General features: G+C 38.6%; 1 protein-coding gene across 1 annotated transcript; it reads right to left on the bottom strand.

Annotated features, from left to right (window-relative positions):
• Nucleotides 1–5450: 5450 nt before the first annotated feature.
• LOC141813920 (uncharacterized) lies at nucleotides 5451–20135 on the bottom strand. The gene is made up of 2 exons (XM_074701929.1): nucleotides 19915–20135; nucleotides 5451–6296 (listed from the first exon to the last, which is right to left on the bottom strand). The coding sequence occupies exons 1-2, from the start codon at nucleotides 20088–20090 to the stop codon at nucleotides 5696–5698; spliced, it is 777 nt and encodes a 258-aa protein (XP_074558030.1). The 5' UTR covers nucleotides 20091–20135; the 3' UTR covers nucleotides 5451–5695.
• Between the last annotated feature and the right edge of the window lie 4630 nt (nucleotides 20136–24765).

Raw genomic sequence — 24765 nt, 5'->3', positions numbered from 1 at the left:
TCAGGTCTCGGACCTGCTCCTTCGGCAATCGCCCTTCTCAGGGTCCAAACTCTCCCGACTCGGACATAGTCGGGATCGAGCAATCAGGTCTCGGACCTGCTCCTTCGGCAATCGCCCTTCTTAGGGTCCAAACTCTCCCGACTCGGACATAGTCGGGATCGAGCAATCAGGTCTCGGACCTGCTCCTTCGGCAACGTCGATTTCGAAGTCCGACACGGGTGACCGAGAGATTGGAAGGCAAAAGATTTTTCATTCAACTTCAAAAAGTAGCGGAGTACAAAAATGGAAGTTACATCGATCTACCGGCCCCTCCTCTCCTCTTCGGGCAGCGTCGACCAAATCTTGTCTATGTCCAAAAACTCCAAAGGGGTGCCGGGAGGAAATAAGCCCGCCTCATACACTTGCTTCAGCGCCCCGTCAAAGCCGTGCTCCAGCATCCGGGCAGTCTTCTCCTGGTACTGGTCGAAGTATTCTTGCGACGACAGCCAAGCTTCCTGGGCCGCCTTTACTCGCTCAGGTTCTTCCTCCTTATAGGCAGCAAATTCGCCTTCTAAGGCTTTCTTCTCTTCGGCCAAGTCCTCCGCCCGCTTCCTCCAAGTGGCTGATTCCTCAAGCACCTGAGACAGCTCCTTCCCTCTTTGATTCAGCTGGTCTCGGACTTGCTTTAGCTCCTCTTGGTCCTTGGCCCGAGCCGAAGCCGTTTGTTGCTCGAGGGTCTCCACCTTCTCTTGGGCTTTCATTAGTTCAGCCCGGTATTGAGCAGCCTCTTCGCCGCTCTTAGCCGTAGCCGCTTTGGCCTCCGCCAGCTCGCGCGCGCGCTCGACGTCCTGAGCCCTTAGCGCCTGCATCTGTTGGTCCATCGCCTTGACTTGGCGGTTCAAGTAAAGGAAACGGGTGTGCATCTCCATGTGCTCGACCCAAATCTGCTTAAAAAGAAAAAAAAGGGCCGGTTATTGACGAAGGTGCGCAAGAAAACACCGGATTGAGAGAAGTCGGAAGAACTCACCCGCAAAATGTGGAAGTTACCCCGATAACTCAGCTCGGAGGTATTCAACCCCCGGAAGGAGTCACTGTTCCGAATCGCCCGGACCCGGTTCATCACCTCCCTCACCTCTTCCGGGGTGAAGGGCTCATCGGCCGCCACTCTGGTAGTCTGCAGCGAGAAGAAGTCGGCGCCGGCTGTAGACGGGCGAACGATCCCCGAGCCGGCCGAGTCGGAGCTGGTGGTCGGCACTGCAACTCTCGAGGAGGAACCTCCAGTCGGGGGTATTACTCCCTCGGGTGGCCCCTCAGATGTGGGCGCCGTGGCCGCCCCGGCCGCTGCAACTATCACAGCCGGTTCGGACAGCGTTGGCTCCGCTCCAACAGGAGGAGTCGTCGCCCCCACGGTGCCCGTATCCACGTCCACCACTTCAGTTGGCGCCGGCGGTGCAGGAGATACGGGTTCAGGGCCTTGACCGGGCACGCTCGCGCCTGCAGCACTCGAGGCAGGAAGATGCCCCTTGGACGCCTTGGACTTCTTGAGTCGCTTCTCCTCGCGGCGAATCGGGCTGGACTTCTTCGACCGTTTCCCTTCGCGGTCGGGCGAGCGGGAACGGTGGTGCTTCTTCTTGGAGTGGGAGGAGGAGGACTTTTTCGGTCGAGTCTCCCCTTCCGCCGGCTCCTTCCCCTTTCTTGCCGAAAGAGGCGCGTCACCCGGCACAGCGGCCACGGGCTCTTCTTCCCGAATGGAGGTCTCGGGTTCTATCGGCACGGGGAGATGTCCCTCCCCCTCGGGTACCACTGTCGCTAGCGGCTCCACCGACTCGGTCTCGGGAGCAGCAGCCGTCTCGGCCCCGTCCGCGGAGGTCGGCTTGGTGGGCGTCACTAGGGCTTCCAATGCCGCCCGAGTCCACTTCAAGCACTTGTTCTTCGAAGCGTCCATCCAGATGTCGTCTGCCAAAAAAGAAGAAGAAAGCTAAGTTAGTAATTACAGAAGTCCGAGTCGAGATGCAACTTACCGAGTGCCGCCGGAAGCTCGGCAACAATGGGACTCAAGCCGGCTCGGAAGAGAAGCCCTTCTTCCCCTACCAGCTTGGTAACATCGAATTGGAGGCCCTTCAGCACTTCGGAAGCCTCCATGTAGACCTTGTTCTTTTTATAGGGCTTCAGAACGGGCAAAGCCGAGAGCTCCGTTTGCCACTCAGTCGGGAATTCGAAAGGACTCGGGGGAGAAAGGTAGAAGAATTGCGGATGCCAACCCTTGTTGGAGCTCGGATACTCGACTAAGAAAGGAAGACCCGGTTTCGAGTTGAAGAAAAACACACCCTCTTTTGTCATCTTCTTCGGGTAAAAGAAAAAATGGAAGACTGCGGGATCTAGCGGAATTTGGTACATTCGGAACACTAGGACGACTCCACAGAGGAGTCGGAAAGAGTTCGGGGCTAGTTGGTTCAATGGGAGCTGGAAATACTCGGCCACCTCTTGAAAGAAGGCGGGAATCGGGAATCGGAGTCCCCCCTCTAGCTGACCCTGAAAAAAGGTTACGAAACCGGGTGGAGGAGTATGGGGACGCTGGTGTCTCTCGGGGACCTCTATCCTATACTGACTCGGGATCTCATATTTCAAGCGAAGCTTCGAGCGGGATCTCTCGGTGAAAGTGCTGACTATAGACTCGTACCAGGGACCCGCAGATGGTGCAGATTCCTCGGAAGTCATCTAGGACGACTCTGCTAAAGAAGGAAGAAGGGACTAAGCGAGAGGCGAGAGCTTACTTGATGCAAGAGAAGACGGAGGGAAGCGATGGAAGCGAAAGAAGCAGAAACCAGAGGAGAACGAAGACGAGGACGGCGAAGGCAGGCGCTGTGCGCCTGTCCCCCCCTTCAACATACTTATACCAAACCCTACCACTCCTCAGCCGTCCGATCGAATCAGGGGAAAAGGGCGGGAACCATCCACAGCCGTCCGATGCTTTGCGTTTCCGAGGCAAGATTGATGTCATTATGACGACGATTCGTCCGTCCCATCGGACAGCCCGCCGCAATAAACCCTACCTCGGAAAAGACCCGCACCATGCCGAACACGTGCCCGCCGTCCGAACCAGCCACTATCTTCCCGACACGTGGCAGCCTCGCATAGGCAACACGCTTCAGGAATATCAACCGGCATAACTCGATCCGGACTCGGGCCTCACCCGGTCTAGTCAGTCGAACGCACGTCTCCTTCGACTAGACTAGTGGGAAGGCTGGTGTTACGGTCGTAATAATACGGAGGCAGACCGGATCGAGAAGGACGCCCGAGCCGAGTCAACCATCCTGGAGCAGCCGACCAAGGCATTACGGCCCGAATCCGAACCCCTGGGTAACCACCCGAATGGCCCCTATTCAAATCCGATAGGCTGACTGGTCAGCAGAGGATATGGATAACTCCGCCGAGCCGAGCCCGACAACTTGATCGAGCAGCATACCCGACTCGTCCTGGGGAGTCGGGGCTTGTCAGCAGATGATACGGTTAACGCCGCCGAGCCGACTCCAGGCCTACCCGATCGAGGAGTCGATTCGGGGGAGTTAGGGCCGAGTCGTACTCCCTGTCACTGACCACTCCCTTTCTTGTCCTATGGCCGGCCCCAACTGACACACCCCTCACTCGGGTATGGCAACGCGCCGCCTAACGTACGCCCCTGCCAACAGTGTACCACCTCATTAAAGACGTCACTCCTCACAGGTACGGAAGAGTACTCTCAAGGTAAGGTTCACCTTGCCTTGTCCGTGGTACGGGCATCCTCCTCCTTATATAAGGCGAGCCCCTTCACAGGGGCCAGGTATGTTCTCACTGTTGTTCGTCATCTTCTTTCTCATTATCTTCATCTCCAGACGCCTGACTTAAGCATCGGAGTGGTCGCGCCGGTCACACCGGCCTTCCTTCTCACGGTGTTTGTGCTTGCAGACTGCCGGTGATCCCCGTCGTCCCCTTTCGCCTCATCCGGGAGTGGTGCTGAGGACCAGTGCGCATCCCTAAGCTGTTCTTGACGGGAACACAAAGTTGATTGTATAGTCCTTTACTAATCAACTAGCACTTTGATTCTAGCCTTACCTAAGGTGAATTTGTGTCATACTATAGACACCATATTTCTCATTTGACTGGTACACGTATACCTTAACTCATTAGGATTTTAGCTTCCTAGAAAATTTTCATCTCTGGGACTTCACTCATACTTGAATCCAGCCTCCCTTGCCCTTCCCCTTCCCGTTACCTAGCCTTGTCACGAGGACTTCCACTATTTAGCATTCAACTTATCTAGAGTTCATAATCCTTAGCATTCTATCAACCTTGACCTGTCTAGAATTTATCGTTTGTCTAACATATAATACTCTTTAACATGTTAGGATTTTCACTCATTTATCTAGCGTCTAGTCCTTGTCAACCCACTAGGACTTCCACTATCAAATATTCATGTTGGTGCGTTAGCACCAGATGATTAAACCTATATTTTGATGTATGATTAAGGGGTTTAAAGTTAAGTTGCAAATGTTCTAACTAGTATGTCAAGTGTGTGAATATAGACAAATTGATAGAAGTCTTAGTGGGTCAGGATAACTAGACATCAAGTAGAAGGAGAAATCTTGATAGATCAGGAGGACTATATACCAAGCAGAAAGAGTCTTAGTGGGTCAAGAGGACCAAACACCAAGTAAAAGAAGTCTTGACAAGTTAGGAGATCAGACACCAAGCAAAGAAGCTCTGATGGGTCGGAAGAACAAGACACCAAGCAGAATAAGTCCAAATGGATTGACGAACCAAACATTTAAAAAGGGGGTCAAGTGACCAAACACTAAGTAGAAGAAGCTCTAGTACTATTCGTTCATTCATGAAGTTTATGAACAGTGGTAAATACACTTATTTATTAACTTGTAAAATTTAATTATAAATTTATCCCTAATTATTAATATGTTAAAAATATAAATTTTATGTATTAGATAAATGTTAAAGTTAAATTACAAGAACAATAACGTTGTTTCAATAAACTGGAGAAAAAAAATAAATAAACTTAAATAAATCCTTTTACACCCCTAACTAGAGGATGGTGGTAATTTCTCATTGCTACAAATCTGCTGATATAAGGAATGTGGACCAGATTTTCCTCCTCATTGGTTGATTAACTTTATTAATTCAGATTATCATGCAGGAATCTTTGAAAATCCTAATGTCTAATCGATTTATTTTTATCAACAGACGGCCTTCATTAGGGCCCTCCTTTTGATCTATATAAAAGTCATTAATGGAATAGCAATAAGTATTCAATCTGGAATTAAAGTCATCAGCTCAATTTATTCTTTCCACTGTTTTAATTTTTTTTAATATCTTTTAAAATTTTCACTTGCTTTCATTTCGCCGGCCGATACTTAAGATTTTAGAAATAAATTTCTAATACAAAGGACAGTCATACATATAAGTTAATTGACAAACGAGTATTAGTCACCAACAACCAACAATCAAGCTTTTATCTTTTCAGCGGTTTAGTTAAACCAATAAAACTAGAATGAAGTACGCAGGTTTCATCACATTAATATTATCCTGCCACTATAACTACAATTTTACAGCATATTGTTCTCGGGGATGATGTTCGCAGAATCAAGTCTAAACAGACGGGCTTTCAGCCCTTATCAGATGGAAGAACCATGGATGCTAGAACTGCTTGTACATTATCAATCTTTCATTATCCTTCTCCATCTTGCACATCGCTTTCAGCAAAAAGATGATCAAGAGAAACCTTAGCCTTCTTGGTTTTCAAAGAGCCAGCGTCATCAACTTCTTTGCCATTCCTCTTTTCGTTGACGCATGTGCACTCATCTACTAGAACCAATTCTTTTGGCATGGAGGCTCGATTCTTCTCTTCAGCAGAATCCACTGTCATTGAATCAGCATCCAAATTGGTTCTGGTAGATTTTTCTCCTCCGGCTGGTGACTGCTTGCAATCTTCAAGAAAAACACGGATTTCCTCTGTGCTTGCAAGGTCAGCAGGTGTTTGCCCACCCTTTGTCTTGGCAGTAAGGCTTGCGCCTTTCCTGATTAGATATTTGGTGAGTTCTGCATGAGATCCTTGGACTGCATAGTGCAAAGGCGTGAATCCTTTTCTGTTAGCAGCCTTGACAGAGACTCCAGAAGATAATAGGACCTGGATCGTGTCCAGGTGACCTTTCTGAGCAGCAAAATGGATTGCAGCCGTATCATCCATAGCAGCAGCACCAATATCAGCTTTGTTATTGCAGAGAAATTTTACGATCTCTGTCTGCCCAGCCCATGCAGCTAGATGCAATCTTCATTCAAATTAATCATGTCAAGGCAAATGCGAAAATCGCAAGATATCCTAAGGTTTTGCACGTTTAAGTGTTAGCAATGGAATGGAGAAAAACTTTTGAAACCTCAGACAATTGCTATTTTAGTAAAGAAACTGTATACTTGTTTGCTTTCCCTAGATGCATAGGCTTCCAAAATAATCTTTTATATGATGGAATGGTATTCTTCTACATCACTCAGAATAGTTATCTAACATATAATAGAAGAAAAATTATCTTAATCCTTTTATTATTACTATTCCACCGAATGTTCAAATTAACCTTTACTTCCAACTTAGTTTGTACGACCTTTATTGTCTTAATAGGGAATTGTGCTGAGCAAATGAAGTTGCAGACTAAATGAGAACTACTAATACCTTACTAATAACTAGAGTTCAAGAAGTTTGAGCTAGTGATTGGGCTTAGAAATTTACTGAATTGATTCTCTCAATTGACAACATTTGTGATAGTTAATGATCATACCAAACCTAATTAAAGGACGACAAACACCTGCTTGTTTGATGTCGAAAAACTATTGGACAAACAACTAGTAGATGTGATTCTGATAAATTGGATTTTGAATCAAGACAGTGATTTCAAACTTCAACTTGTGGAATCTGTAACACTTTAATTTAGTCTCACGTCATCATGAACTATAATACAAAGGAGTCCATAACTTACATGACTAAACTACTATTAATGTCGACTAAATTTTTATAAGTTCTGTAACATTTTAGTATTATGGTGAACCTAATCTTAGGCATTGTTGGTGGGGTATTTGAAAAAGATTTCTTGGGTAATGATGAAACTACTATTAGGTCTCACATCCTATGAATCTGGGGTGATTTTAAGCTACCGGACCGGTCACCCCCAGAGATAGTCAATGAGGCTAACTGGGATTTATCATTTTTTGGGGTGATTTTGAGCTGAGACGAATTTGAACCTTGATGTGTATATTAAATTTAGACTAAAGATATTAACAGTTCAGTTTCAAGTGGAGGATTAAGTCTCAATTTGATGGGTAAGAATTAAACCTCATTAAGTAATTTAATAAATGGTGATGTGGATTATATGTGTAGAAGAATCCAATATTCCAGTTCGTTAATATTGATGGACTATTAACGAGTTATGAGCTCAATATAGGAATGATCCCTGCAAGATGGGATTGTATAAGAAGACGAAATCAACATCCACTGTGTTGCAGGAGACTTGGTATAAGAAGAATTTTCTTCTCCTATCCCCATTGAGACGAGACTCTGGTTGTCGCCTAGCTCCTACAGAAGACCTTCCACTACGTTGCAGGAACTTCATTCAGCAACAAGTAAGGAACAATGGTATTGGCTTTGAATTCAGCCCTTTGTTTGCCGTTGTTTCGATATGCAATTTAACTGTAAACATGATGATAACTAGATCCTATTAGATGTATCATTCGGTTTAATTAGATGCATTGTATTGTTTTCAATTGGTATCAGAGCTTAGGATTAATTTATCAGTTGTCGATGCAACAATTCCACTTTGGAATAGCAAATCAATGCATATTCGTCGAATCTAGGACTGGAAAACCTAGGATTTAACCTAGATTTCGAGTTTTTCGCATTATCTCGCAAAGAACACGAAGAACAACACCGAATTTAGAGTTTTCCACAACCATTTTTGCGTGAAACTGTCACTAGAATTCGAGTCATGTGAGCAACAGTTGATTGTTATAGAAAACCAATTGACTACTAGGCACAAATTTAAGCACAGAATATTTTCAGCTCAAATGGAGCATTTAACTAATTTATTATCATCAGTTGCTATTAGGGCCCAGTCGATTAATATTCAAGAAATTGTCCACAAAAGGTCTTCAACTCGGCCGAGGCATTCAACTAATGTACATTAGTCGATTGTCATAAAGGACCAATTGACTGGTGTGAATGAAATTGTGTATAAAAACTTTCTGACTCGATTGAGGAACTCAACTGTTGTGGGTCAATCGATTGATAATAGTTAACAATCAGCTGATAGGATTAGAGTTGAAGGGTTAGCAGTCGATTACTTCAATCGACTACTGTGTCCGAGGTCTAACATATGAGGAATATCAGTCGATTGATGTTCAAGGGCAGTCGATTGATACCAGTATCAATCGATTGATAACTGATAATAATTGACTATTATTTATCTAACGGAGTTTTCTTAAATTTTTCCTAAATTTATCTTCACACTGGCTACTTGGATAAACCAATACTATTGTCCAAGCGAAAACTATTGGGTAAGCTTAGGACAATTGCATAGATAGATGTATATCTATGCAAAAATGATTGGCCTAGAGGAAAATCATTTTTTGTCGGATATATGTTTAAAGAAGCTTGTAAATCGAGTCTAACTTCTTAATCACATGCATGATGTATTGGCTTAAAGGAAGGCATATTGTATAATCAATTAAAAATATTTTGAGGAATGGTTGAAAACATCAACAAACTAAGGAGGCTCATATATAAAGTTAATTATGCACATAATGTGTTGGCTCAAAGGAAGACATGTTGTATAGCAAATCAAGGTAATTATGAGCTATTTGGAAAGTACTACTAGTAAATTGCATTTTAATTCAAAATTTTAATATAATGTTATACTTGGTATCTCAATAAATACTCATAATGTTGCATATTTTAATTGTTGCATTTATTTTATTGCACATCTATAAATATGCATGCTTTGTTTGTAAATTGAGTTGTGTTCTTTATTTTTATTTATGTGGCACTCTCAATATCTGTACATTTGAATAGCATTCTCATGTTTATGGGCACAAACTTTGATCAATGGAAAGAGCATTTCATAGTACTTTTTGGTTGCATGGACCTGAACTTTACATTTAGACATAATTGCCCTACACCTTTATCCAGTGATAGCATTGCGGATCAAAAGGTGATATTTAAAAAGTGGGAGCGATCAAATGATAGGAGTCTTATAATCATGTAGATATCAATTCCAAAATCTATAAGGGGCTCGATTACTAAGAATGAGAATGCTAAGACTTTTAAAGAATTAACAGATCGATTTGCCTGAATAAAAAAGTCAAACTACCACACTTCTCATGAAGTTGGTGTCAATACGGTAAAATAGGAAAGGCAGCAATAAAGAGTACATTATGGAAATGTCAAATTTGATTACAAGACTCAGAACACTAAAGCTAGAAATATCCAAAAGCGTTTTTGTGAACATCTATCTTCCTAGACAGTTCACTCCCTTCAAAATTAGCTAGGACACTCAGAAGGAGAAATGAATACTAAATGAGCTCATAGCTCAGTGTGTATAGGAAGAAAAGAGATAGAGATATGACACATCTCATAATGCTCACTTTGCATCCTCAACTCAAAACTCAAGAAAGAAAAGAAAAAAGGAAAATGTTAAGAATAAGACTAACCATCCTGTAATGACTGGACTTCAGGGTATAAGATACAAAAACAACAAGATCAAGACCTAACTTATTTTGTAAAAAGAAAGACCACCTGAAGAAGAATTGTCCCCAATATGCCAACTAGTGTGTTAAGAAAGGTATATTTTTCAACTTTATTAATTTAAATACGGGTGGATAGAAACTGTACTTAATAGCACTTAGTGGATAGATACGAATGCAACTACTCACATAAGTATAACTATGTAGAGTCATTGGAGCCGACTGTCAATTGATATTGAAAGATACATCTATACTTGAACTAGCAAGAAGTCAAAGTAAAGACTATGGTGTCTTTAGAGTTTATATTGGGAATGATGTAATGTTGAATTTAGAAAATACTTTTATAGTACCAGCTTTTAGATGGAACTTATTTTTTGTTTTATATTTGGACAAATCCGGATATATTTGTTCATTTGAAAATGAAAATTTAGTATTTTTCAAATTTCATCTTTCGTTGATACTAGTTCCTTGATTGATAAACTATATAGGTTGCACATCGAGACTAATGTTGTAATGCATAATATAGGTGCAAATAGTGGTTTGACAAATGAGAATTTATCCATGTTGTAGCATAGAAGTTTAAGGCATATCTCAAAATAACGCCTTGAAAGATTAATGTCACTAGAAATTTTCCATTCTTTTGATATGTCAAATTTTGATATTAAAAAGAAAACAACTAATAAACATAATAAGGATTCAAGACGGTATAATAGAGGCTTAGAGCTGATACATACAGATATATGTGGGTCGTTCCTTAAAATTTTTTGAAATAGTCAAGCATACTTTATCAACTTCATAGATGACTACTGATATGAATACTTGTACTAAATTCATGAAAAGTTGTAATCCCTGGACATATTCAAACTCTTCAAAGCCGAATTGAAAATCAACTAGGCAAAAAGAGTAAGGTAGTAAGATTTGACCGTAGTGGTGAATACAATGATCAATACTATGGTAGATCTAACAAATCAAGTGAACAATATCCTGAGCCATTTGTAGAATACCTTGTTGAGTGTGGAATCGTGGTTCAATATATCATGCTTGATACCCCTCACCAAAATAGAATAGTTGAGCGACGAAATCGTACTCTAAAAGACACAATGAGAATTATGATGGCATTTTCTTAACTACCAGAATCTTTATGCGATAACACTCAAAACTGAGGTGTACATACTCAGCAGAGTACCTAGTAAGGCAATAACAAAAATCTCATACAAGATGTGGATGGTAGTCTTGGTTATCCAACTAAGGCTAAGCCCTATAGACCTAACGAAAGGAAACTGAACTCAAGGATCGTTAACTGTCATTTGTGGGATACTTTAAAAAGTCAAGGGGCTTTAGTTTTTTAACCCCTTAAGTAAACTTTTTTCGCAACAAGTAATGTCAAATTCATTGAGGATGGTGAGAGCACTAAATTTAGGAAAATATGATTTGAGAAGAGTATTGGCAATCCTATTGAGACTGCACAACCGACAAGAATAGTAGACGACGATATTCTCATGTCACCTCCAATACAAATGGAGAGTATATCAGCTCAAATAGAGGTGTTCCCTCCTTCGGTTCAACATGTTTCACAACCACCTCAAGTACAAGTACCACTAAGGAGATCCACTAAGGAAAGGAGATCTATAATGTCTTTTGATTTTATATATCTTCAGGAATATGAGTTTGACATAAGATGTTAGTACCCCAATGTGTAGTTTTGATGTGTGGTCAAATAAACCTGAAATTAGGTCCTAGTTGTATTTGAGATGTGTGTCTAAGTGTACAGAGACTTAGGAGATTACACGTAATATCCAAATGGCGAACCTTGACAGAAGACGCAAGCAAACGAGAAGAATAGCACGAGAAAGGAGCCGACAAGCTCGATGTATCCGAAGTACAAGGAGCTGCAGAAGAGTACTCCGACGAAGCGAAAAGGGCTCGATGCATCTGCAAGGAGGAGAAGTTGCAAGAAAGATTGCACAAGGCAACCAAGGCAGAATGGAGAACGGAGGAGGAAAATGGTCAACACAAAGTTAACCATTCTAAGCACCCGGATCCATTTCGAGCACCTCGAAATCCAAGCGTTGGCATCCATTTAGAGTGCCCGAACACCCATTCCAAGTCATCGCAAGATGTTGCCGAAGCAGATAAGGATGGAGTCCACGTTAATGGAGTCCAGACGCCCGAAGAGGTTCCAAGCGCCCGGATCGCAAAGAGTCATCCAAATCCATTAGCAGATTATTGCCAAAGTGGATTGGGTTCGACGAATCCAGGTGCCCGGAAGGCTTCCAAACGCCCGAAAGACTTCCAAGCGCTCGAAAGTGTCACGTCAGCACAACGATCAAATCAAAGAAAAAATTATAAATATATTGAAGCTTGAAGAATAATGTACACACTCGGTTTTAATTGTTTCGTTCAATCTGCCTTAATCGTTTTGTTCTCAACCGTTGTACGAGGTTTCTCAATCTCCAGATTATTTCTGACGATGAGATTTTGATGAGTACTTTCATAGTCTTGGACTAACAACTTGAGGATTGTAACCAAGTAAATTCATTGCCTCATGTTTTAATTCATGTTATATTTATATTTTAATTAGTGTGTCCTTACTAAAAACATTAACAAGAGAAAGAGGTCACTTTTATTGCATATCACTATTCACCCCTCCGCACTAGCGATCCACGAACCGTCTTCGCGCACCAATAGTTGGTATCAGAGCCAGACCACTCAGAAGGACTAACCGCTAACTAAACAACTAGATCAGGAGGAATGGCCGGATCAAACATCCACCCACCAAAATTCGAGGGCAAATTCACTATCTAGAAGAGAAAAATGGAAAAATATTTCAAAACAGATTTTGAAATAATATTGTGTATTAAAAATGATTTCCAAATGCCCAGGAACAAGGATGGAGACGAACTCGATGAACTACGATGGACCAAAAAGCAACGAGACAAGTTCACAACCAATAGTAAGATAGAGTTATTGGGACTCAATGTGTTACCTGTACAAGAACTCAACCGGATAGGCGATTACAACTCGGCGAAATACCTCTGGGAAAAGTTCTTAGAACTTCATGAAAGGACCTAAGAAATAAAGCTAGCCAGAAGGGACTTGCTGAGAAATCAACTAACTCATCTCCGATTAGAAAAGGAAGAAAAGGTAACGCAACTACATGAATCACCGGCCTCAACAACCACGGAGAAATGGTAACAAATCGAGACACTCTTCGATATGTATTGAATGCATTTCCAAGAACCCAAGAATGGACTTCAATAGTGGACTCATATTACATCTCAAAAAACTTAAAGGTAAGTACGCTAGAAGAATTATTTTCAACCTTAGAATTACATGAATCTCGATGTGCAGGATTTAAAGACATAGAACTACCAAACAATAGCATCGCTCTATAAGCTAAGGACGACTCGACACATCCGTAGATAAAGAAGCATACCTGGTAAGCAAAATGAAAAAGTTTTTACATCCGACATGTTTAATAAGAAACAGGCCTCAAGATTACTAAGAAGAAAGGAGAAAAAAAGAGTAAGGTGCTTCAATTGATAAAGAAGGTTACATCAAGGACAACTACCCCAAGCTCAAGAAGATAACCAAAGAAAAGGAGAAAGCAAAGATGAAGCCACAACACAAGAATCTGAGAGCAACTTGGTATAATTCTTCAAAAACTCAGAGTCAGAGCAATAGTGCAAGGGAGCCTCAACCAACTAATCCAAAACGATAAGGTATGTAACCTGCCTTTCAAGTAACTTTACGATGCAATTAAAATATTATCTAGGTCATTATGTAAAGTTAGAAAAAATACATGAATTTAAAACAAACTCATATTGAGCTAGAAAATAAATTAGCTAGTTCATGTCTTAAAGAACATGAAAAACTAAAAATTGACAACCTAAGACTAAAGGATCAGGTAAATTCTTTAACATTATCTTTAAAAAAATTCTCTACTAGTTCAGATAAGTTGTACGAAGAACTAAAATATCATTATCGAAATTTCAAGGATCAAATCAGAAAAGTACCAAAATAGTGCATTTCAAAAAAATATTTGATTAATCTAGTATGTTTAAATTTATTTTGGATTCCAAAAATAAATTTTGACTACTTAAAAAAAATCATCAACCAACAAATTGTTTTTCTTATTTTATTTTATGGTTAACGCAAAAATAATTTTTTAATGAAATTTTTTATGGAAATTATTTTTTGTGAAAATATGCTATATTTTCTATCATCATATAAAATTTTAGAATTTTTGAACAATTAAATATTTTTAAAAATTATCAAAAGAAAATCTTTTTTTTTTGAAATTCAAAAATTAATTAAAATATTTTTTCGATGAAAATTAATTTTTCATGATTAAGGAAATTCTGATCTAAATCTAGTTAAAATTTTAAAAAATTTTATAGTCCGAATATTTTCGTGTCATTTTTTAACCTCAATGTTTTTTCTGTTGTCAAAAGGGAGAGAAAAATAAAAATTAAGCATCATAGAAATTAGGCATCAATGCAGGGGGAGTAAAATATTATTATTGCATTATGCTTATTCATGTCTTTCATTATGTTTATTATTTACCCTAATTTCTAACTTAGTTTGACCAACATCAAAAAGGGGTGATTGTTGATACCCAATGTGAAGTTTTGATATGTGGTCAAATAAGCCTGAAATTATATCCTGATTGTATTTGACACGTGTGTTTAAATGTACAAGGACTTAAGAGACCACACGTAATATCCAAATGGCTAACCTTGACAGAAGACGCAAGCGAGTGAGAAGGATGGCACAGGAAAAGAGCCGACAGGCTCAGTGCATCCGAAGTACGAGGAACTGCAGAAGAATACTCCGGCGGAGCGAGAAAGATACACGGGAGCGAGCCGGAAGGGCTTGGTGCATCTGAAGGACGAGAAGCTGGAAGGAAGACTGCGCAAGGCAGAATGGAGAAAAATGATCGACATGAAGTTGACCATTCTAGACACCTGAATCCATTCCAAGCACCCGGATCAATTTTGGGCGCCTGGATACTCATTCAAGTCAGCGCGAGACGTTGTTGAAGCGGATCAGGATAGAGTCCATGCCAATGGAGTCTAGGCGCCCGGAGAGGTTCCAAGCGCCCAAATCGCAAGTAGTCATCCAGACCCATTAGCCCATTGTCAAAGTGGATTGTTTCCGATAATGAGATCTTAACGAATACTTTCATAGTCTTGAACTAACAACTCGAGAGTTGTAACCAAGTAAATTCATTGCCTCGTGTTTTTATTCGTTATATTTATATTTTAATTAGTGTGTCCTTGCTAAAACCGTTAGCAAGAGAAAGATATCACTTTTATTGTAGGTCACTATTCACCCCTCCCCTCTAGCGATCCACGAACAACCTCCGTTGCACCAACATAAGAGTAGTGGACCATGATATTCCCACGTCACCTCTAATGTAAATGGAGGGTATATCATCTCAAATAGAGATATTCCCTCTTTCGATTGAGCATGTCTTACAATCACCTCAGTACAAGTGTCACTAAGGAGATCGACCAGGGAAAGGAGATTTTCTTATGAGTATATATATCTCCAAGAGCATGAATTTAATAGAGGATTGGAAGATAATCACATGTCTTTCCATAAAGTTAAACAATGGCCTCATCTTAAAAAGAGGATTGAAGCAATAAGGGAAGAGATGAAGTTCATGATGGACAACGACATTTGAAAACTTATCAAATTACCTAAAAAGGTGAAACCTGTTGATTGTAAATAGATATTTAAAACTAAACAGGATTTGAAGGGAAATATTAAAAAGTATAAGACTCGCCTTGTCATTAAGGGATTCACTCAAAAGAAGGATATTGATTATAAGGAGACCTTCAAAGGACTCCCTTAAGGTAATCATGGTACTTGTAACTCATTATAACTTAGAGCTACACTAAATGGAAGTTAAGACAATATTTCTCAATGGAAACATTGAGGAAACTATATACATGGTGCAGTCAGAGAATTTTGAATTGAGCGACTTAAAGCACTTAGGATGTAGATTAAAAAAGTCTATTTATGGTTTAAAGAAGGCATCTCATCAATGATATCAAAAATTTTAATCAGATTTCTTCAAATGGTTTTAAGGAGAATCCTGTTGATCAATATTTGCATATCAAATTCAGTGGGAGCAAATTTGTTATACTTGTTCTGTATATAGACGATATTATAACTGACAACTAATGATAAAAGTTTGCTGCAAGAAATCAAGTTATTTCTATCAGATAAAATTCGAAATGAAATATCTAGGTGAAGCAACTTTTGTTTTAGGCATATAAATTTATCGTGATCGTTCAAGAAGCACACTAATAAAAGAAATGCAGCAATTCGCTTATGCATCGACAATAAAGAGTTTGATGTATGCTTAAGTATATACGCATCCGGATCTTGCATACATAATAGAGATGTTAGGCAGATATTTGAGTAACCCTGAACCAAAGCATTAGAAAGTTGTAAAAAGAGTTATGCAGTATTTGTAAAGAACTAAAGACTGTATGCTCATTCGGTATGACATACAGACTTATGCTCCTAGCGATACACCTACATTAAAAGGTGATAGATTTACTTTGCAGCAATGCCCACGCCATGAACTAAAAATAAAAGAAATGCTGCAATTCTCTTATACATTGGCAGTAGGAGTTTGATGTATGCTCAAGTATGTACGCATCCAAATCTTATGTACATAGTAGGGATGTTAGATAGATATTTGAGTAAGCTTATGTAGTATTTGCAAAGAACTAAAGACTATATGCTCACTTATCGGAGATTAGGTCATTTGGAAGTCATTGAATATTCTGACTCCGATTTTGCTGAATGCTTGGACAGCAAGAGATTCACCTCAGATTATGTCTTCATACCGACAAGACTCACTTATCGGAGATTAGGTCATTTGGAAGTCATTGAATATTCTGACTCCGATTTTGTTGAATGCTTGGATAGCAAGAGATTCACCTCAGATTATGTCTTCATACTGACAAGAGGAGCTATATCATGGAAAAACATCAAATAGACACTAATAATCACTTCCACAATGGAGGTAGAATTTATAGCCTACTATAATGGGATATGGATGAAGAACCTTATCATAGGATTACAAATCATTAGGGGCATTGACAGACTATTGAGGATCAACTGCGATAATAAAAGTGCAGAATTGTATTCAAAGAATAACTCCAGTTTGTCAAAGTCTAAACACATCGATATAAAATTTTTAGCGATTAAAAAGAGTTAAAAGCGATCAAGTGATGATAGAGCATATAAAGACAGATTTCATATTGGCAGATCTGTTCACTAAGGGCTTGTCGTCCAAAGCGTTTCATCAGTATGTGATGAATATGAGATTCTTCTTTTAATAAAATACCCATTTAGTAGAAATCTAAATTTGTCGTAATGCTATATTTATTAATGAACACGTCTATTTCTGACTTATTGTAGTACTAAAGTTTATTGATACATATGTATAAAGTTTTGACTCTCTGAAATTAAAGACATCATCATTTACTATTGCGGTTTGTATATGGTGCTTGTAAATATGACGTAGGACTATTTTTGAATCATAAGGTTGAATCTAGGGATGACAATTTCCTCCGAACCCAATGGAGAATCCGATACCCGACCCGAATGGAGAGTATGGAGGATTTTTTTTTACCCGATTAAATAATCGGATATGAACATTTTCAGATTCGAGTATGGAGGTGGGTTTGATAGAATCATATCCCTATTCATCCCAAATACTCAATTAAATTACAATACATTGATTTATTTATTTATATATTAAAGAAAGATTTTTTTATCAAATCTCAAACAAAATCCAAAACCCATTTACACCTCTTAAATTTGAATTTTACTTATTATTTCACCAATGGCCCACCTCTTTATTATTTCTTCTATGTTGTTTAGTTTGCTAATTTTTATCTTTAATCTTTTTTCTTATTATTTTCTTAAGAATTTGGTAAATATCCATAACTTCATCAAAATAATTCAAATTTAAAAAAAAATGCAATTGTAGGTGGTAATAGAATATTTGAGTAGGGTATGGATATCCAATCCTCCAACGGATATGAGGATGAAAGTTGAATACCCGATGAGGATAAGAATGATGATGGATATAATAAATGAGAATAGGGACAAAGGATATCGAATCTAGCCCATTATCAACTCTAGTTGAATAATGGTTTACTACTGCGATTACTTATTATTTCACCAACGGTCCACCTCTTTATTATTTATTCTATGCTGTTTAGTTTGCTAATTTTTATCTTTAATCTTTTTTCTTATTATTTTCTTAAGAATTTGATAAATATCCATAGCTTCATCGAAATAATTCAAATTAAAAAAAAAAAATGCAATTGTAGGTGGTAATAGGATATTTGAGTAGAGTATGGATATCCGATCCTCCGACGAATATAAGGATGAAAGTTGAATACTTGATAGGGATGAGAATGATGATGGATATAATCAATGAGGATAGGGACAAAGGATATGGAATCTGGCCCATTATCAACCTTAGTTGAATCATGGTTTACTACTGCGATTAGCATAAAGTATCAGTACATATGATTTGAATCCTGTTTGGGTCATGAGGAACAGTTGAGAATGGACATGTATAAATCACATTTCGTGTCATACTACACATCCACATTAAATTTATGTCATTAATGAAGTTGATACTGTAATTACTGTTAGATCTTGTTACAATTTAGTTAACTTTGACTTCTTTAGTTCCATACTGATGAAATTAATGGACCAGATTATTTAAAAGGGTATTTAACTATAAAGTTTTGGCATTGTAGAGCTCAACTAAGGTATTATGTGTTATATACGGTGGCATATGTAGTTCAAGTAAGAGATTAAAGGATTAAGTCTCCATTTGGAGGGCTTCATATGAATTAATAACACATAATTACCATTAAGAATTAAATTCCATTAAGTGATCTAATACATGGTGTATTAAGGGAGTTTTAAGTTATCAGATGTGGATTACATGTATAGAATCCAATAAAATCCAATTCGTTAACATTGATGGGTTGTTAACGAATTATGAGCTCAATATGGGAAGGTCCCTGCAAGATGGGCTTGTATAAGAAGAGGAAGTCAAGATCCATTGTAATATGACGTTGATTTATTGATTGTTGATCTTCTTCCTCTTCTTCTTCTCCTCTCCCCATTGAGTTGAGACTCCAATTGTCACCTAGCTCCTGCAGAAGACCTTCCGCTACATTGCAGGAACTTTTTTTTATGACAAGGAACAGTGCCATTAGCTTTAGATTCAGGTCAGCCATTTTTTGTCGTTGTTTCGGTATGCAATTTAGCCATAAACATGATGATGACTAGATCCTATTAAATGCATCATTCGGTTTAATTAGATGCATTGTATTGCTTTCATAGGCTAATTAAGGAAGTTTATCGGCTTAGCCTGGTGATACTATTAACTTAGGCTTAAGTATTTTGAGCTAGTGATTGAATGTAATAAGCTAACAGGCGGTTCTTTTGCTTGTATGGGTAGTGAGTTATACATTGTCACATAAATGTATAATCCAAATCCTTCCATATACAAACTAAAAATTATTCTCCTTGAGGTAAGAAAACATATTTGACTTTACAAACATAGAGAAAGTAGGCTTTTTCTAGGATGACAGATGTAATACAGTTTCTACTATCACATTTTGTCTGCGATCAAATTAAGCATAAATTGCAGCATATCTGATGTTAACTACACGAATACATTTTGTCTGCATAATAATTTTAAGCACAAACAAAATTTTTATTCTTTTTATACGAGAAAAACAAGAAACTTAACCTGTCAGTGACTTGGGCATCAGTCTGATAAATCATCTTTCCACTCCTTTCATTGAAGAAGATTGATATCCAAGCAAAAAAAAAAAAATCTTAACGGAGGACAAAATTTAAATTCTGAATAGGAAAAAAATATAAGAGGCCAATTAGAAAGAATCGTCTGAAAAAATGAAAACAAAATGAAACAAAAAAACTCGACAACTAAATCAATGTCCACAAAGTTGGCAACTAAACCCTAGAAAATCTAATATGTATAGCTAAATCATAGTAAGCCACTTGACTTGCACTGGAGTTTAACCAAAGATAATTCAGAAGAGTAAAAATCCATAAAATAAAATAAAAAATCTGTAGAAAGGATACGGGGTCCGGGAAAGGCGATCCCTAGAGTTAACGGCGAGTGGATTGGTGTTACAGATGGACTCGACGGTGAGGCGATCCCCAGTCCTGGCGGCGGTGTGGAGATCAGGTAATGGTAAGCCATCGTCTTTTCGGAATCCCCTCTTCTTCGAGTTCGAGGTCGCTCCGGGGTTTCCCATCCTCCTCTTTGTGGTTCGCACTTGAATTTCCCAACGAAGGACAAGATGCCATAGCCGGTCGTGTCATTTACTTTCAGGAGCATCAGCTTTAAAAGGCCCAAAATAGCAATGCTTCAGCCCAAGAGCCCACAGAAGCGACAGCGGTTGAGTCAGGTGACGTTGTCAAAATTTTATTTATGTATTTAATATATATAAGATTAATTAATTTATTAAATTAAATCAATACTCTTATATACGCTCAATTCATCAATAAAGATTATAAATTATTTATAAATAATATTTATGAATAAAATTTATAAATAATATTCATTAATAAAAATTTTATTAATATAATAAATAAATAAAATTTTAAAATAAATAAATAATATTATAATAACATTATAAATACAAAATTTTAAATAAATTTGAGTTGAGAGTTAATAACTATTCATGTTGAACTTAAACTAAAATCAAATTTATAAAAAATAAATGATAATTTACTGAACCACGTTGTTAAAGTTTATTTGTTGGCTGAGGTGCTGTTGAGGTAGTATACTCTTATCAATATATGGTACCGTGCCTCCAAAAAATCCCTTAGGGAGTTTTCTGATATGGGACTGTTTCGGCGATGGAGCCGGTCGCTATAAAAAGTTTATCCATTACAATTTTTGTTGAAGTGCTTTATCTCAAGTGGTAAGCATGGAGACATGTGTTGCTTGAGGTTTTGAGTTCGAATCCTCTTAGCAACATGTATTTGTTGGCTGAGGTGCTGTTGAGGTTGTATGCTCTTATCAACATAGTGGTATCATACCTCAAAAAATCTCTTAGTGGGTTTTCTGATATGGGGTCGTTTCGGCAGTGGGGTCGGTCACTATAAAAAGTTTACCCACTATAATTTTTAGTTGAAGTGCCTTATCCCAAGTGATAAGCATGGAGACATGTGTTGCTTGAGGTTTCGAGTTCGAATCATCTTAGCAACATGTATTTGTTGACTGAGGTGTTGTGCGATTCAAATCGTAGAACATATATTTATTGGCTGAGGTGTTGCTGATATGGGGTCGTTTCGACGATGGAGCCGATCACTATAAAAAGTTTACCCACTCTAATTTTTGTTGAAGTGCCTTATCCCAAGTGGTAAGCACGAAGATATGTGTTGCTTGAGATTTCGGGTTCGAATCCTTTTAGCAACATGTATTTGTTACCTGAGGTGTTGTGCGATTCAAGTCTTAACAACATGTATTTGTTGGCTGAGGTGTTGTTTCGACAGGGGGTTTTCTGATATGGGATCGTTTCGATGGTGGGGTCGATCACTATAAAAAGTTTACTCACTACAATTTAGTCCAAGGGGCAATGGTGCGGCGGTAGGACATTTAGGTTGTCACCCAGGCACCTACGATTCGATCCCCCGCTATGGCGTATTTGCAGAAATTTTCCTTCAAATGGGGAGCGCAATCAAAGGATGCTGGTCGTCTGGGCTGGCCGCTGCGTGCACTTCCCGATTTACTCTGGTGGCCGGTGGGAAACTTCTGTGGGGCCGGGCCGGTCATCCCCAAAGATAGTCAATGAGACTAACTAGGATTTATCATTTTTTAAAATACTCAAATCATATAGATAAGTTTCAAAATTACCAAATCATATGCCCAATATACACTTTGCCCCTTCGTATTCATCCACATTCGCTCGCCAATTACCACGTGCGTATGAACTAAAAGACAAATCTAGTCCCCGGAGCATAGTTGAGTTCGTTACGATGTAGCAGAGTTGCAGAAGAGGACAAGAGTTCGAATCCTGGTGAAGTCAGGTAACACCCTCCTGCGTCGTGACCAACTGCAGTTTCTCGATTTACCTCCTCACAAATGGTCGTGGGGTCGACTGTGTGCGGCCGCTAAGGTGGCGGATTCCACCTTTTATTACAGAAAAGATAAATCTAAACTACATGTGTGTGATGTGTGTCATACTTTGTGACATGCATCCCAACCAAAATCGACAACCAACACAACATGATGGTGTGCCTTCTTCATCAAAAGGCGAATAGAGAAAACCAAAACTTAAACACCACGCCATCTCTTAATGATTGACGGAGTGTCTATTATCGACGGTGCACCATGCCGCGACAACTCCCGAACACAAATGTCTCTCTCTTCTTGACCACCAAAGTCCTATTAATGAAACAAAACGTCCATCCTGACCAGTTCCGACTACAACGTTGTTGCTGTTTTTGTTTTTTATCAGTACTCAAAACTTTTGATCGGGCAAAGCTCCCTTAAACTCGAGATGTCACACTAAGGTAGGGTGTAACTATTGTTCTAGCAGCTCCAAAATTCCAAGCAATCCAGAAAAATCCTAAAGCATCGACGTCACGGTAACATCTAAACTCTTGTGGCTTGTGGTCCTTACCGTTTATATTAGACAATCCATTATAAAACTCTTTCTCTTTTGAGAAAGAGTCTCACATTTACACAAAAAAGAAGGATCGATAAACCTTTACCATCTTAGTAATTTAAGTACAAAAGATAAATTAAAAATATTAATTTTTACCGATAATATAAATAGAATGTTTGTGTGGTTATCAGTGCAGCTTTTCAACATTATGACGGCGTTCGGGTGCTCCTGTTGCGATAGAATGGACGTCGAGGTAGTGTGAATGGATTATTCAGGATTTTCCCTTCCATCTTCTTTTATAGGGTAATCGGGGGCACCTCCACGTTGTCACATTAATCCACTCTCAACGCTGACTTAGGATGTCTATATCCCTTCTGGGTACTTAGAATGTTAACATGGAGGTTGTCGGATCAGCTTTGACTCTGTCGCACCTTATCTATCTCCAAATGCCTAGAAGCTAAGGTGTCCCCCACCAATGGAGACTCGCCACCTCCTTCGCCTAGCTGGACCGATCAGTTGGCATCCAAGCCCCTAGATCCCTTCTAGCGTTTGAACTGTCCGATCGCCTAGATTTAATAGGGATGTCCAGATCCCGAAGTTTCGATCCCTCAATTTTTTGTATCACAGAGTTAGTGCAAAACATATATAACAAGAAATTAACAGTTTACCAACTGTCTGGTCTTGACTTTTAGATTTTCAATGAAGTCCTAGGTCAGACTGACGCCTATTGTTCCCTTCTAGGTAACACATCCTTACCTACTTCTCTCAAGAGAGATTACCTTTGCCAACCATTCGGTCCTCCAAACATGGTTGGACTTTTGCTGAGAATTCGATCCTTGGCCCCCTAAGACTTTCCTCTAATGGTGGGTCCTTGTTGACCCATCGCTCTGCTAGACGTCCGATCCACTAACCCGCCTAGACTTCCTGCCTAGTGCTTTGATATGTCAAGTCTTCTTACCCAGTCCTCATGACTAGGACTTCCTTACCTAATCCTCCAGACTAGAACTTTCTTACTTAGTCATCTAGACTAGGACTTCCCTATGCTACCTACACACTCATTTCAGCTAGCTAGTACACACCACAAACTTAACTTAAGCCTTTTACCATGATCAAAATATCAGTTTGATTATCTGGTGCTCTCTACACCAACACTTAGATACTAGCACATGGGCTAGCATCCTCTTCTATCTTTTGGTTATACTTATATTTGATCTCTTATACTAATAAGTTTGACTTTGACATGATAATTGAATGACTATGACTTGATAATTGACTTTAATTATGCATGCTTTATTTTATGCAAATATTTATCTTAATTTTCTTCCTTCCTATTAGTATGCTTCATGTGATGCTTAATTCTACCTTCTTAGTTTATGCATCATATTTTATTTGAAATTTTAATCTCTAAACTAAAGAAGTTCTTAAAGATTCTTCTTAAAAAGGGGGAGCTATTAAATTTTTTAGAAAGGGGAGTCTTTAAATTTTTCTATAGGAGTTGGCTTTATTTTTTTTTTATTTTAAGCAAATATTTAATTTTATTTTCTTGTTTCCTTTATTATGCCTCCTTTGATTGCTTAATTCTGCTTTCTTAATTTATGCATCATATATCTGTCTTATTAATGAATTTTAATTAAAAATTTTAATTTCTAAAGTAAAGAAGTTCTTAAAGTTTCTTCTTAAAATGGAGGAGCTATTAAATTGTTTAAAAAGGGGGGGGGGGGGGGGGGGGGGGGGGGGGGGGGGGGGGGGGGGGGGGGGGGGGAGCCTTTATATTTTTTTAAAGGGGAGATTTAAAATATTTTTAAGAAAAACCTTTCAAATACTTTTAAGAGGAGCTTTTAAAATATCTTTAACAGGAGCTTTCAATATAGTTTTAAAAAATATATATGATTTGAAATATATTTTTCAAATTCTTATTAAAAATATTTTGAAAATTATTTTTGAAATAGTTTTCAAATTCTTTGATTTTTTTAAAATAGTTAAAAAAATATTTTTCAAATTTGAAAAATACATTTTAAATTCCTTGAAAAATATTTTATAATTATTTGAAAAATATTTTGAAATTCCTTTTCAAAATATTTTAAAAATATTTTTGAAATTTCTTTAAAAAATGGTTTGAAATAATTTTTCCAAATTCTTTGAAAAATATTCTTGAATTTCTTTGAACAATTTTTTAAAAAAAATTTGAAAATATTTTAAAATTTTCCTGAAAAATTTCTTTGAAAATTTTTGATAATGCAATTCCTTGAAAATTTCTTTGAAAATATTTTCAAAATTCCTATGAAATTTTTCATAAAAATTTCTTTGATCATAT

This window comes from Curcuma longa, chromosome 20 (genome assembly GCF_044706935.1).
Source record: "Curcuma longa cultivar G26 ecotype Majalengka, Jawa Barat chromosome 20, ITB_CL_G26_1.1, whole genome shotgun sequence".
NCBI lineage: Eukaryota > Viridiplantae > Streptophyta > Magnoliopsida > Zingiberales > Zingiberaceae > Curcuma > Curcuma longa.
The sequence above is the reverse complement of the archived record's forward strand: the minus strand, read 5'-3'. Positions and strand labels throughout refer to the sequence as shown.

What these genes read in the sequence shown, in the direction of transcription:
- LOC141813920 (XM_074701929.1), bottom strand. Translation starts at nt 20,090, where the DNA reads ATGGGAAACCCCGGAGCGACCTCGAACTCGAAGAAGAGGGGATTCCGA. An exon ending in GATCGCCTTTCCCGGACCCC is followed by an intron (nt 6,297 to 19,914) that starts GTATCCTTTCTA and finishes ATTTGAATGAAG; the next exon opens with ATTGCATCTAGCTGCATGGG.